This window comes from Haematobia irritans, chromosome 5, assembly GCF_050003625.1.
Source record: "Haematobia irritans isolate KBUSLIRL chromosome 5, ASM5000362v1, whole genome shotgun sequence".
Classification (NCBI taxonomy): domain Eukaryota; kingdom Metazoa; phylum Arthropoda; class Insecta; order Diptera; family Muscidae; genus Haematobia; species Haematobia irritans.
In genome coordinates, this window is record NC_134401.1 from 97,899,374 (window position 1) to 97,916,011 (window position 16,638).

Sequence of the window (16,638 nt, forward strand, 5' to 3'; positions counted from 1 at the left end):
TAAGTACATGTTAACAAAAACTATTTCTAATTGTGAATTGCAAACTACACAGATTTATACGTAATTAATTGAGTGAGATGTTTGTTGGAGAAAAAGTACATTGATATAAATTTGACTTAAGAATTGGCGTTATCGGTTTCTTCTTAAGCTTAATCAAAGAAGTAAGAACGTTTTTTCAATTGCCAATTAAAAACTAATTTACTGCTACAATTAATGTGTACAACCCTAGAGAGAATAACGACCCAGTAAATGGAAGTTGCTCCGCAAACATTTCTTGTAAAGCTTCTCCAGGGAACCACCATACATTTAACTTTGTCATTCCATGTGTAACCACGGTTGTCACAGTTAATAGAATTCTACAAAAATGGTAAATAAATATTTTACTGTTTGTTAAACTGGTAGAATTCTTGATGTTTTGGTAGATTTTGGAAAATTTTCCTCCCCACTTAAGAGGTACTTCAATTTTCGATAGAAATAACATTTTACAAAAATTTTCTATAAAAATAAAATTTTGCAAAATATTCTGTAGAAATAAAGTTCTGCAAAAATTTCCTATAAAAATAAAATTTTGCAAAAATTATCTATAGAAACAAAATTGAAAAAAAAAATCTGCAGAAATATTTTTTTTCTATGTTATAGCAAAATTTTGACAAATTTTTCTATAGAAATACAATTTTGACAAAATTTAACTTTGTCATTGCATGTGTAACCACGGTTGTCACAGTTGGTAGAATTCTAATGGTAAATGGTAAATATTTTACTGTTTGGTAAATCGGTAGAATTCTTGACGTTTTGGTAGATTTCGGAAAAATTTCCTCCCCAATTAAGAAGTGCTACAACAATATTCTATAGAAATAAAATTTTGCAAAAATTTTCTATAGAAATAAAATTTTACAAAAAATTTCTATAAAAATAAAATTTTACAAAAAATTTCTATACAAATAAAATTTTCTAAAATATTCTGTAGAAATAAAGTTTTGCAAAAAATTTTCTAGGAAAGTAAACTTTTGCAAGAATTTGTAAAAATTATCTATAGAAATAAAACTTAAAAAAAATTTATAGAAATAAAATTTTGACAAAATTTTCTATAGCAAAATTTTCATAAAATTTTCTATAGCAAAATTTTCATAAAATTTTCTATAGCAAAATTTTGAAAAATTTTTCTATAGAAATACAACTTTGACAAAATTTAACTTTGTATTTTTCTGTTTGGTAAACTGATAGAATTCTTGATGTTTTGGTAGATTTGGAAAATTTTCCTACCCAATTAAGAGGTACTTCAATTTCTATAGAAATAAAATTTTAAAAAAATTTTCTATAAAAATAAAATTTTGCTAAATAAATAAATTGCTATAGAAATAATTTTTTTTTTATATTTCATGTTAGCCTGATACCGAAACAGGCAATTGACGTCCAAATGCATAATATCTAATTATACAATTATTCTTCGAGCTTTATGGACAGATATAGATTAAGGAACATAGTTAATAGAGCCATTGAAAAGAAAACGCCAGATACAAATCTATACACGCCTGGACTGTACTTGAACATGTTGTTCATTCGCCCGAACCGAAACATGTACAGTCCAGGAGTGTATAGATTTGTATCTGGCGTTTTTTTTCAATGGCTCTATTAACTATGTTCCTTAATCTATATCTGTCCATAAAGCTCGAAAAATAATTGTATAATTAGAAATAAAATTTTGCAAAAATTATCTATAGAAACAAAATAAAAAAATTGCAGAAATAAAATTTTTGACAAAATTTTCTACGGAACAAATTTTACAAAAATTTTTCTATACAAATAAAATTTTGCAAAAATTTTCTATAGAAAAAAATTTTACAAAAAATTTCTATAAAAATAAAAAATTACAAAAAAACTTCTGTACAAATACAATTTTCTAAAATATTCTGTAGAAATAAAGTTTTGCAAAAAATTTTCTAGAGAACTAAACTTTTGCACGAATTTGCTATAGAAATAAAATTTTGCAAAAATTATCTATCGAAATAAAACTCAAACAAGTATAAACGGCCGTAAGTTCGGCCAGACCGAATCTTATGTACCCTCCACCATGGATTGCGTAGAAACTTCTACGAAAGACTGTTATACACAATCGAATTACTTGGGTTGTGGTATCTTAAATCGTTTTCTAAATTGTGAGTTAGTCCACACGTGGTATATATTAGACAAAAAGGTATGTAAGTCTAAAAATAATTACGAATCAATATGGACTTTTGCACGGTACGTAGGGAGCCAGAATTGAAATATGGGTGTCGCTTTTATGGGGGGCTATATACAATTATGAACTTGATATGGACCAATTTTTGTATAGACCGATATGGACCTAGTTAGGCATGGTTGTTAACGGCCATATACTAGCACAATGTACCAAATTTCAACTGACTCGGATGAAATTTGCTCCTTCAAGAGGCTCCAAAACCAAATCTCGGGATCGGTTTATATGGGGGCTATATATAATTATTGACCGATGTAGACCAATTTTTACATAGTTGTTAGAGACCATATACTAACACCATGTACCAAATTTCAGCCGGATCGGATGAAATTTGCTTCTCTTAGAGGGTCTGCGAGCCAAATTTGGGGGTCCGTTTATATGGGGGCTATACGTAAAAGTGGACCGATATGGCCCATTTGCAATACCATCCGACCTACATCAATAACAACTACTTGTGCCAAGTTTCAAGTCGATAGCTGGTGTCGTTCGGAAGTTAGTGTGATTTCAACAGACGGACGGACGGACATGCTCAGATCGACTCAGAATTTCACCACGACCCAGAATATATATATGTTATGGGGTCTTAGAGCAATATTTCTATGTGTTACAAACGGAATGACAAAGTTAATATACCCCCCATCCTATGGTGGAGGGTATAAAAAGAAATTTTTATAGAAATAAAATTTTGTCAAAATTTTCTATAGCTAAATTTTGACAAATTTTTCTATAGACATACAATTTTGACAAAATTTTATACGGAACAAAATTGCACAAAACTCCTCTATAGAAATAAAATTTTACAAAAATATTGCCAAAAATTCTGTAGAAATAAAATTTTGACAAAATTTTATATAGAAATAAAATTTTGCAAGAATTTACTATAGAAATAAAATTTTGAAAAAATTTTCTATACTCGTACACGGATGAAAAAGACTGCTTTTCAAATGTTTGGCTATAAACATTATATGTTTGGAACACAAATTTTTAAACACAATATTTTTGAGTGCAAGCATATAATGTTCATAAACTAGCATAACATGTTTGGGACATATATGTTAATATGTTAGAACATATTATGTTTGGGACATAAAATGTTTGTAAATATAATATGCTTGGATGCAAACATATATTAATTTAGAAATAGCCTATAAACATATATGTGTTTAGTAGCTTGGAGCGATATTTAACAAGGAGCGATATTTAACAAGGAGCGATATTGAATTAAGTTGGTGGTTGTTGCTTGTTATTACAAAATTAACATTTTATTTTTCCTTGGGCAATTGATCAGCTACTTCTTTGATCCTTACAAACTGTGTGGTCCGCTGTTCGAATCCCCGTCCGGCAAATGGTAAAATTAAAATAAAAAAAATCATAAAATTGAATAATATCTTCTACAATGTTTGTATTACAGAAAAAGGTGCTAAGAACTAAAAAATCTCGTGGAAGTGAGAAAGATGTGGGGGAATATACAATTAGGCAGAAACAAAATTTTGAGCATTCAGGTTGAAAACCTATGTTGTTAGCACCTATATTACCTGTTTATTTTCATAATTCATTATGATTGTAAATATATAAATAAATAAATAAAATTTTGAGCACAATATTGTTTGGGAGAATTTTTTTTAAGCATATAATATTTTTGGGTGCAAAATGCTTCCAAACATATTATATGTTCACATAATAACATATTGTTTTTTGGAAGACAACATTATTGAATTTGGATGCAAAAATACAAAATGTTTGGAACTTAGACTGCCCAAACATATATTGTTTAGACCAATATGCTTTCAAACATATTATACATTGGAAGAGATCAAACATATAAATGTTTGGGCAATACCCAAAAATGTATATGCTTGAAGCAAAATATGTTTGGGAGTATATGTTACAGAAGCGATTTTTCGTGAGGGTGTAGAAGTAAAATTTTACAAAAAATTTCCATTGGAATAAAATTTTGCCAAAAAAATCTGCAGAAATAAAATTTTGACAAATTTTGAATAGAAATAAAGTTTTGTAAGAATTTACTATAGAAATAAAATTTTGTATTTGTTGTATAGTTGACCTTTAATTTTCAAATCTTTCCAATATTTCAAATGTTCGACATATTGGATAGATTTGGCAATAAACCAGTTAAAAACTATGATTTTATTTGCTATTACAACATGTCCTCAAGCCTTACAAACTCCATAAAGAAATAATATTTTGACAAAATTATCTATAGAAATAAAATGTTGCCAAAATTTTCTATAGAAATAAAATTTTGTGAAAATTTTCTATAAAAATAAAATTTTGACAAAATTTTCTATACAGATAAAATTTTGACAAAATTTTCTATACATATAAAATTTTGACAAAATTTTCTATACAGATAAAATTTTGACAAAATTTTCTATACATGTAAAATTTTGACAAAATTTTCTATACATATAAAATTTTGACAAAATTTTCTATACAGCTAAAATGTTGACAAAATTTTCTGTACAGATAAAATTTTGACAAAATTTTCTATAGAAATAAAATTTTGTGACAATTTTCTATAAAAATAAAATTTTGACAAAATCTTCTATACAGATAAAATTTTGACAAAATTTTATATACAGATAAAATTTTGACAAAATTTTCTATAGAAATAAAATCTTGTGAAAATTTTCATTAAAAATTAAATTTTGACAAAATTTTCTATACAGATAAAATTTTGACAAAATGTTCTATACAGATAAAATTTTGACAAAACTTTCTAAAGAAATAAAATTTTGGCAAAATTCTAACTTTTTTAGAAAATTTTGTCAATATTTTATCTTTATAGAAAATTTTGTCAATACTTCATTTTTATAGAGAATTTGTGAAGTACATTTCAGACGGTGAGAAATATTCTGCAAAATCTACCAAAGCATCAATAATTCTACCAATCTACCAAAGAGTAAAAAATTTACCATTTTTGGTAGAATTCTATCAACTGTGCCAACCGTGGTGGGGATGAGAAAATGCTTTATGCACCCGACAGTGCGCCTACATGCCATGTTCCGGATTTCGCAATACTTCGAGGTGGAGCCCGTCGTGACTCATATTGTAGTCTGTGTTCAGTCTCCAGCTTTCATTTCTCACAACGCCAAATCCATGCTGTCTTCTTGTTGCGTACAACGTGTTCCACACTTCTCCTTACATCTTCCCATTGTCTCTCAGTTGAGATACGACCTATGTGTTAATCTGCCTCTTCTTTCTTTTCTCCAGTTGACTTGAGTGTCTTATATTGTCAAATGGAATTCGAAATAGTATCACAACTGAAGAACTAATGCAAAATCAATGAAACGGATGCTTAAAAGGATGATTTCTACCCTATGACAAGCCCATGTAAAATTCCAATTCCAAATTCCCATTGCGACAATGACTTTCTCATTCGACTGATATGACTGAATTTACCTCTTGCGATTGCTTTCTCCATGTATTGAGGAAATTTTTAGACCTTTTCAAACAACACTGTCTTGTCATAATAAAACGAATTTTAAGTTTCTTTTATACAGTCTTGATGCTATTAAAAGTTACCTAACTTCTGTTCATTTCAGCTGGACATCGAATGTCCTTGGATGAGTGAATCTCACATAGACTGGATACTTCAGGGACCTACCTCACTGGTCCTGATATTAAATTTGGCATTTCTCATAAGGATAATGTGGGTAAGTAACGTTGTGCGCTGCATTTTACGGGAACGGTAACAAAAGATATACACAGTGATTCGCATCTGGAATATTTTTAAATATAAAATTAATTGCTTAGTGTGAAAGAATCAAAGAACAATAAATAAATGTACTTTTCTAATTTAAAGAAATTAAACTAAAGTAATTAACATTCAAATTAAATTAAAATCAAAATTTAAATTTAAATTTAAATTCAAATTCAAATTCAAATTCAAATTCAAATTCAAATTCAAATTCAAATTCAAATTCAAATTAAAATTAAAATTAAAATGAAAATTAAAACTAAAATTAAAATTAAAATTAAAATTAAAATTAAAATTAAAATTAAAATTAAATTTAAAATTAAAATTAAAATTAAAATTAAAATTAAAATTAAAATTAAAATTAAAAATAAAATTAAAATTAAAATTAAAATTAATTTTAATTAAAATTAAAATTAAAAATTAAATTAAATTAAAATTAAAATTAAAATTAAAATTAAAATAAAATTAAAATTAAAACTAAAACTAAAACTAAAACTAAAATTAAAATTAAAATTAAAATTAATATTAAAATTAAAATTAAAATTAAAATTAAAATTAAAATTAAAATTAAAATTGAAATTAAAATTAAAATTAAAATTAAAATTAAAAATTAAAAATTAAAATTAAAAATTAAAATTAAAATTAAAATTAAAATTAAAATTAAAAATTAAAAATTAAAAATTAAAAATTAAATTAAAATTAAAATTAAAATTAAAATTAAATTAAAATTAAAATTAAAATTAAAATTAAAACTAAAACTAAAATTAAAATTAAAATTAGAATTAGAATTAAAATTAAAATTAAAATTAAAATTAAAATTAAAATTAAAATTAAAATTAAAATTAAAATTAAAATTAAAATTAAAATTAAAATTAAAATTAAAATTAAAATTAAAATTAAAATTAAAATTAAAATTAAAATTAAAATTAAAATTAAAATTAAAATTAAAATTAAAATTAAAATTAAAATTAAAATTAAAATTAAAATTAAAATTAAAATTAAAATTAAAATTAAAATTAAAATTAAAATTAAAATTAAAATTAAAATTAAAATTAAAATTAAAATTAAAATTAAAATTAAAATTAATATTAAAATTAAAATTAAAATTAAAATTAAAATTAAAATTAAAATTAAAATTAAAATTAAAATTAAAATTAAAATTAAAATTAAAATTAAAATTAAAATTAAAATTAAAATTAAAATTAAAATTAAAATTAAAATTAAAATTAAAATTAAAATTAAAATTAAAATTAAAATTAAAATTAAAATTAAAATTAAAATTAAAATTAAAATTAAAATTAAAATTAAAATTAAAATTAAAATTAAAATTAAAATTAAAATTAAAATTAAAATTAAAATTAAAATTAAAATTAAAATTAAAATTAAAATTAAAATTAAAATTAAAATTAAAATTAAAATTAAAATTAAAATTAAAATTAAAATTAAAATTAAAACTAAAATTAAAATTAAAATTAGAATTAAAATTAAAATTAAAATTAAAATTAAAATTAAAATTAAAATTAAAATTAAAATTAAAATTAAAATTAAAATTAAAATTAATAATTACTGTTAAAACTAAAACTTTAAAATAAATAATTTAAAAACAAAAATTGATTTAAGATTAAATTTAAAATTAAATTTATAATTAATATTAAAATTAAATTAAAAAAAATAACGAATGAATAATTTAAAATTGAAAAAAAAGATAAGATTAATCACTCAAAAACGGGGCGCTAATGTCTACGTAATTTTATTTTAGTTCATGAAAATTTTTTGATTTTTGTAAAATTTTGGCCAAATGTGAGTAAATGTTCCTTATTTGAATAATTGTTTGTTTACTTTAATGGCGTGAACTAAATATAGGAAACAAAGTTGTACAAAAATTTTGTACACAATTTTACTAAAAATTAAAATAGTTCATATTTTCTTAAAATGGGAGAAGTTTGCTTAAATTGAGTTCGTAAATCTCTCAAATGAGTAAATTTCACTGAAATTGTACATGTCAAGACATGTTCAAGAACTTCCTGTAGCGCTAAAGAGATTTTAATAACTTTTATATCCATATTTTTTTCCTTCTACATATGAAATTTTCTAAAACAACTAAAAAAACAACAAACAATATAAACTTATTTGTAATATGTTACAATTGAAAAACTATTTTAGTTAAAATTTTCTAAAATAAATCTCCATTTTCTTTTATGGTAGGTTCACTTTTTTTTTTTTGGGTGATAGAAGTAAATTAAATATCAGTAAACAAAAAGATTTCTTTTCACGGCTCATAATCAAAACTAAATAGTTTTCACTGCCTTGAATTTAATTAACCGGAAATTAAAATAACGACAAGAGAGACACAAATAAATTGTGAGGCATATTTCCGCTTTTCCAAATGGCATTCAGTACATACCATTGGATTTAACCTTCACCTAAACATCATCATGCCATTGGAACGTTTTAATATTGCTCTACTTCTATGTTTACTCCACAGGTGCTCATCACTAAATTGCGCTCGGCCAATACCTTAGAGACAAGGCAATATCATAAGGCTTCAAAGGCCCTACTAGTCCTGATACCACTTTTCGGTATAACCTATTTGCTGGTGTTGGTGGGCCCAGAACAGGGCATCAGTGCCAATGTGTTTGACAATACAAGGGCGTTTTTAATTAGCACTCAAGTAAGTATCGTCTGTTTTTTTGTTTTCGGACTTTTTTCGTCACCAGTGGAGGAGAACGAAAACGATAATTAATATAATGTCCTTATTTTCAGGGCTTTTTTGTATCGTTGTTCTTTTGTTTTCTCAATTCGGAGGTACGACAAACATTACGACATCGTTTCAACAGATGGCGTGACCATCGCAATTTGAGACATGGCAGCATGCATAGGAATCGAAGGTAATACCGTCATCACTTACCTACTCACTCTTCCTCTCACTCTAGCACACTCTTCTAGAAATAAGAGCGAAATTTAAGAGCACACATATACACACAGATACGCATACCACCTATCTATGTACCTATGACTTAAAAGTTAGTATCAACTTTAATTTTTTTGTTTTTGTTTTGTTTCTTACATCCCTAGCTAAGTTGTAATTATGCCCGTTGCTCTTATTTAAATGTCAATTTTTTTCTGTTTATTTTTGTGGTTTCTCTTTCTTTGTCATTTTAATGGATATTTTTTTTGGGGGGGGGATTTGTTTGTTACCATTGCCTTGTTGTCTAATTCCATGTTCACATACTAAAATGTTTTACGTTTGGTTTTTTAGCTATGTAATTTTGCATATTTAATATCCTCTTGGGACTAAATCTAAAGGATTTTATTCTCGTTTATATGCCAGTGTTTGTTTGCAAGAAATGTATTTCCCTTTTTTGTGGTCTACTCTTGCTTATTTGATTTCTTAAAGTTTTATTATGTATATAAATAAAATATGCATTTTGAGTTTGAAATGAATTCACAGGAAATTTAATTAGCTACAGGTTTTGCCATCATGACTGTGATCGCATAAATACATTGTAAATATATTTCGAAAATGACAAAATGTGGGAGCAAAAGTTTCTTTAACTTTAAAATTGGGTCTTTCACTAGTGTTACCATCAAGGATTTCGAAAAAGTGGCACAAAAGGGTTACTTGCAATAAAAGTTGGCACATTAATTAAAAAAAAGTAGCACACTTTTTTTATAAAGCAAGTAAGGAAAGCCTATAATCGGGCAGGCCGATTAAATTATATTTTTCATCACTAAATGAACCAACATTTTTGATACCATCTCGGATCCTTCAAATTGTTTGGGAGCTATATAAAGGTTATATTTCCATAAACTGTCAGAAAAAATGAAATGAAATTGTGCATCAATCAATATGAAATAAATTGTGAAACGATATCATTTATTTTTGGTGTACAAGTTTTTTTTGCTATGCGAAATTAACGATTTTTTTTTTTATTTTTTTCCTGAACCGAAAAACCTCTGAATTAATATTCTTTATCAACAACGATATAATCGGACATTTCTAACTCGATATATTATTTGTTTATTGAAAAAAGAGCGAAAAACTAAAAATAACGGGATATCTCTGTTCCATAGAAAAAAAAAATTTGTAATTTTTTTTTCGAATTACAGCATGGAATCATTTTGGCATGGAGTGGGCTAGGGTTTTCATCAAATCTATGGGAATTCAGCTTCATATATCAATTAGGATGTTTTTGAGAGTTTCGAATAGTTGTTTAATTGGATTCAAGTCCGGGCTCTGTAGAAGGGTACACACAAAAAAACTTTTTTCTGATTCAATCACGAAATTAATTGATCCAATTATTATACCCTCCACCATACACGGATGAAAAAGACTGTTTTTCATATGTTTGACTATAAACATTATATGTTTGGAACACAAATTTTTAAACACAATATTTTTGAGTGCAAGCATATAATGTTCATAAACTAGCATAACATGTTTGGGACATATATAACATATTATGTTTGGGACATAAAATGTTTGTAAATATAATATGCTTGGATGCAATCATATATTAATTTAGAAATAGCCTATAAACATATATGTGTTTAGTAGCTTGGAGCGCTATTTAACATGGAGCGATATTGAATTAAGTTGGTGGTTGTTGCTTGTTATTACAAAATTAACATTTATTTTTCCTTGGGCAATTGATCAGCTACTTCTTTGATCCTTACAAACTGTGTGGTCCGCTGTTCGAATCCCCGTCCGGCAAAAGGTAAAATTAAAATAAAAAAAATCATAAAATTGAATAATTTCTTCTACAATGTTTGTATTACAGAAAAAGGTGCTAAGAACTAAAAAATCTCGTGGAAGTGAGAAAGATGTCGGGGAATATACAATTGGGCAGAAACAAAATTTTGAGCATTCAGGTCGAAAACCTATATTGTTAGCACCTATATTACCTGTTTATTTTCATAATTCATTATGATTGTAAATATATAAATAAATAAATAAAATTTTGAGCACAATATTGTTTGGGAGAATTTTTTTTAAGCATATCATATTTTTGGGTGCAAAATGCTTCCAAACATACTATATGGTCACATAATAACATATTGTTTTTTGGAAGACAACATTATTGAATTTGGATGCAAAAATACAAAATGTTTGGAACTTAGACTATCCAAACATATATTGGTTAGACCAATATGCTTTCAAACATATTATATATTGGAAGAGATCAAACATATAAATGTTTGGGCAATACCCAAAAATGTATATGCTTGAAGCAAAATATGTTTGGGAGTATATGTTGCAGAAGCGATTTTTTGTGAGGGTGTAGGATGGGGGGTATATTAACTTTGTCATTCCGTTTGTAACACATCGAAATATTGCTCTAAGACCCCATAAAGTATATATATTCTGGGTCGTGGTGAAATTCTGAGTCGATCTAAGCATGTCCGTCCGTCCGTCTGTTGAAATCACGCTAACTTCCGAACGAAACAAGCTATCGACTTCAAACTTGGCACAAGTAGTTGTTATTGATTTAGATCGGATGGTATTGGCAAAATGGGCCATATCGGTCCCCTTTACGTATATACCACATATAAACGGACCCCCAGATTTGGTTTGCGGAGCCTCTAAGAGAAGCATATTTCATCCGATCTGACTGAAATTTAGTACATAGTGTTAGAATATGGTCTCTAACAAGCATGCAAAAATTGGTCCACATCGGTCCATGAGTACATATAGTCCCCATATAAACCGATCCCCAGTTTTAGCTTCAGGAGCCTCAAAGAGAAACAAATTTCATCCGATCCGGCTGAAATTTGGTTTATGGACTCTAATAACCATGCAAAAATTGCTCCATATCGGTCCATAATTATATATAGCCCTCATATAAACCGATCACCAGATTTGACCTCCGGAGCCTCTTGGAGGAGCAAAATTCCGGTTGAAATTTGGTACATGATGTTGGTATATGGTCTCTAACAACCATGCAAAACTTGATCCACATCGGTCCATAATTATATATAGCCCCCATATAAACAGATCGCCAAATTTGGCTTGAGGAGCCTCAAAGAATTGGTCCATATCGGTCCATAATTATATATAGCCCCCATATAAACCGTTCTCCAGATTTGACCTCCGGAGCCTCTTGGAGGACAAAATTCATCCGATCCGGTTCAAATTTGGAACGTGGTGTTAGTATATGGCCTCTAACAACTATACCAAAATTGGTCCGTATCGGTCTAGTTAGGTTAGGTTGAAGTGGCAGCCAGATTAAGTTTCAGACTCACTTAGACTATTCAGTCCATTGTAATATATAGCCCATCCCCAATCACACAAAAATTGGTCCATATCGATTCATAATCATGGTTGCCACTCGAACCTAAAAAAATCTACCAAAATTTTATTTCTATAGAAAAGTTTGTCAATTTTTTATTTCTATAGAAAATTTTGCCAAAATTTTATTTCTATAGAAAATCTTGTTAAAATTTTATTAAAATTTCATTTCCATAGAAAATTTAGTCAAAATTTTATTTCAACATTAAATTTTGTCAAAATTTTATTACTACACTAAATTTTGTCAAAATTTTATTTCTATCGAAAATTTTGTTAAACTTTTATTTCTATAGAAAATTTTGTCAAAATTTTATTTCTATCGAAAATTTTGTTAAAATTTTATTTCTATAGAAATTTTTGTCAAACAGAATTATATAAGTATTTAATCGGTATTTTTTAATTTAATATAACATATACCACGTAAGGACTTACTTACAATTTAGAAGACGATGTGAGGAGGTTTTAAGTTACCTTGCCATCGGTAAGTGTTACCGCAACCCAAGTAATTCGATTGTGGATGGCTGTGTTTAGAAGAAGTTTAGTTCATTTTTTCTTTTCGAGAAAGAAAAATTTTGTAAATCCAAAAATGTCGCAAAATTTTCGTTAATTTAATGAATCTGAAAATTTGGAATACAATTTAGTTCAATTTTCGTACGAGATAGTACATTTTTCTCATAATGTAGTTTACTTTTTTCTGTGTACAATAGTCTTGATGGTTTCTGGCTATACATAGAAAAAAATTTAACGAAAATTTTTCCAATTAAAATCTTAATTGAGTTTTAATATATGTTCAATCAAAAATTTAATTGAATCAACAAATTCTTTAATTGAAATAAAAATCAATCACACAAATTAATAGTATCAATTAACTTTTTAATTGGATCAATTAATTTTTTAATTGACTGTCAATTAATTTTTTAATTGATACTATCATTTCAGTGATTGAAGACATTTCAATTAAAAAATTAATTGGATCAATTAATTTCGTGATTGAATCAGAATTTTTTTTGTGTGTATAAAAATGACCTAAACACAAAAATTAAAATTTTTTTAACATAATAGTTCCAAATGGCGTTTAAAAATAGGAGATGACGCAAAAATCAGAAAATTTTGTCTTAAATGTGTCCTTATTTCAATTTCACGCTGGTTTGGTTCGGAATCAATACCAATATCATTAGTGTAAACACAAAATCTTTGGAAATAGAAAATTTTATCAAAATTTTAACTTTGTTTTTTTTTCAAAATTTTCGTTCTATGAAATATTATGTCAACATTTTATTTTTATGAAAAATTTTGGCAAAATTTTATTTATTTTGAAGGATTTGAGATGGTATCAAAATTTTTCCACGTGGTGAAGGGTATAATATAGTCGGCCTCATCCGATTTGAGGCTTTCCCTACTTGTTTCAACCACAAAACTGATTGATGTAATTAAGCTAGATTTTCTTAGAATAATAAAAATCAATATTTACCAATATGGTTATTAACTATTTGTATTTTTCTTCTCTTTACCAGAAGTCGTTTATCCAAAGACTATTCCCAAAGATCTAGAACTGAAAGTTCGCGGTAAGTACGAAATATCAAATTCAAATATTTTTATCTCAAGGTGTTATCAAATCGAATGTGATAAACGTTGTGATTTCTAATTCCACTACATTCTTCATTTATGTCAACAACATTTTTTATACCCTCCACCATAGGATGGGGGGTATATTAACTTTGTCATTCCGTTTGTAACACATCGAAATATTGATCTAAGACCCCATAAAGTATATATATTCTGGGTCGTGGTGAAATTCTGTGTCGATCTAGTCATGTCCGTCCGTCCGTCTGTTGAAATTATGCTAACTTCCGAACAAGCTATCGACTGGAAACTTGGCATGAATAGTTGTTATTGATGTAGATCGGATGGTATTGAAATGGGTCATATTGGTCCACTTTTACGTATATCCATATAAACGGACCCCCAGATTTGCCTTGCGCAGCCTCAAAGAGAAGTTCATTGGATCCGACTGAATTTGGTACATGGCGTTAGTATATGGCCTCTAACAACCACGCAAAAATTGGTCCACATCGGTCCATAATTATATATATAGCCCCCATATAAACTGATCCCCAGCTTTGGCTTGCGGATCCAATAAGAGAAACAAATTTCATCTGATCCGGCTGAAATTTGGTGCATGGTGTCAGCATATGATCTCCAACAACCAAGCAAAAATTGGTCCAAATCGGTCTATAATTATGTATAGCCCCCATATAAAACTTGGTGTTGGTATTTGCGCAGCCTCAAAGAGAAGCGCCGATCCGGTTGAAATTTGAAACATGGTGTTAGTATATGATCTCTAACAACCGTGCCAGATTTGGTCCATATCGGTTCATAATTATATATAACCCCCATATAAACCGATCCCCAGATTTGATCTCCGTAGCCTCTTGGAGGAGCAAACTTCATCCGATCCGGTTGAAATTTGGTACGTGGTGTTAGTATATGGTCTCTAACATTCATGTCAGAATTGGTCCATATCGGTCCATAATTATATATAGCCGGGTTGAGTCCGACTATAATATACCCTGTATATAATATACAGGTTTTTCTTCCCATATACATATTTTTAAATCTGACCCGATATAGACAAAATTTGTTAGATTTGTACAAAATTTTTAGACTTTAAATTTAAGTCGGGTAACGCCCTGAGGTGAAACATAATGTTAGTAAAAAAACATTTAAATCTGAACCAATTTCCTTCAGACTTCGCAAAAGTGTATTTATGATTTATCGGTCGATAGATATGTATTAGAAGTATAGGAAAATCGGAGTAATTTTTACAAGTTTTCGATTTGGCAGTGGCGATTTTATAAGAAATATGTGGGTATTTTGGCCATTTTTGCGTAACTCGGAAAAACATATATATGGAAGCTAAATAAACCTTTTCACAAATTTAACTGTTTCTGTTCATCAAGTTGAAACTGGCTTTGTTAGCACCATTACAGAACATCTTAACAGAATCACCCACAAACGCCATTGCATTGAACATCCCAGTTAAAAAAGAGGTTCCTAAAAAGTATTTTGCATCCCAAACTTGTGAGCCGGAAGTAGTATAAATTTTGGATCATCTCCAATGAATTTTATAGAGGCTCGACATAGCATAGAAGTATTCCGTTTTCGGATCGTTAGCCATGCTTTAGAAGTTGTGTCTAGGAAGTTCATTTGAAATTTTCCAAACTGAAAATCTTGTTCGCTCCGAATTTTTAGCGCACTTGGCTGAGGTAAAATGTTTAATTTTATTTGCATTGTTTCTTTTTATACCCTCCACCATACAGAGAAAAAAATGTTGATTCATTCATGTAATTAATTGATCCAATTATTATACCCTCCACCATAGGATGGGATTAACTTTGTCATTCCGTTTGTAACACATCGAAATATTGCTCTAAGACCCTATAAAGTATATATATTCTGGGTCATGGTGAAACTCTGAGTCGATCTAAGCATGTCCGTCCGTCCGTCCGTCTGTTGAAATCACGCTAACTTCCGAACGAAACAAGCTATCGACTTCAAACTTGGCACAAGTAGTTGTTATTGATGTAGGTCAGATGGTATTGCAAATGGGCCATATCGGTCCACTTTTACGTATAGCCACCATATAAACGCACCCCCAGATTTGGCTTGCGGAGCCTATAAGAGTAGCATATTTCATCCGAACTGGCTGCAATTTGGTACATTGTGTAGGTATATGGTCTCTAAGAACCATGCGAAAATTGGTCCATAATTATATATAAACTTCATCCGATCCGTTTGAAATTTGGAACGTGGTGTTAGTATGTGGTCTCTAACAAACACGCAAGAATTGGTCCATAATTATATATAGCCCCCATATAAATCGATCCCCAGATTTGACCTCCGGAACCTCTTGGAGGAGCAAAATTTATCCGATTCGCTTGAATTTTGTTGCGTGCACCCTCACAAAAAATCGCTTCTGTAACATATACTACCAAACATATTTTGCTTCAAGCATATACATTTTTGGGTATTGCCCAAACATTTATATGTTTGATCTCTTCCAATATATAATATGTTTGAAAGCATATTGGTCTAAACAATATATGTTTGGGTAGTCTAAGTTCCAAACATTTTGTATTTTTGCATCCAAATTCAATAATGTTGTCTTCCAAAAAACAATATGTTATTATGTGACCATATAATATGTTTGGAAGCATTTTGCACCCAAAAATATTACATGCTTAAAAAAATTCTCCCAAACAATATTGTGCTCAAAATTTTATTTATTTATTTATATATTTACAATCATAATGAATTATGAAAATAAACAGGTAATATAGGTGCTAACAATATAGGTTTTCGACCTGAATGCTCAAAATTTTGTTTCTGCCCAAT

At 28.0% G+C, this 16,638-nt stretch overlaps 1 protein-coding gene across 4 annotated transcripts in view; it reads left to right on the plus strand.

Annotated features, from left to right (window-relative positions):
• Window positions 1-16,638, plus strand: part of Dh44-R2 (Diuretic hormone 44 receptor 2) — a 237,232-nt gene that overhangs the window by 198,709 nt on the left and 21,885 nt on the right. For 3 of the 4 annotated variants that reach the window (XM_075313803.1, XM_075313804.1, XM_075313802.1), the window contains exons 9-12: window positions 5,800-5,910; window positions 8,440-8,625; window positions 8,718-8,842; window positions 13,758-13,808. In XM_075313803.1, the coding sequence (XP_075169918.1) occupies window positions 5,800-5,910; window positions 8,440-8,625; window positions 8,718-8,842; window positions 13,758-13,808 (473 nt within the window). Of the gene's footprint in view, window positions 1-5,799; window positions 5,911-8,439; window positions 8,626-8,717; window positions 8,843-8,900; window positions 8,978-13,757; window positions 13,809-16,638 lie in introns of all 4 variants that reach the window. The other variant, XR_012723874.1, reaches the window with a different exon arrangement.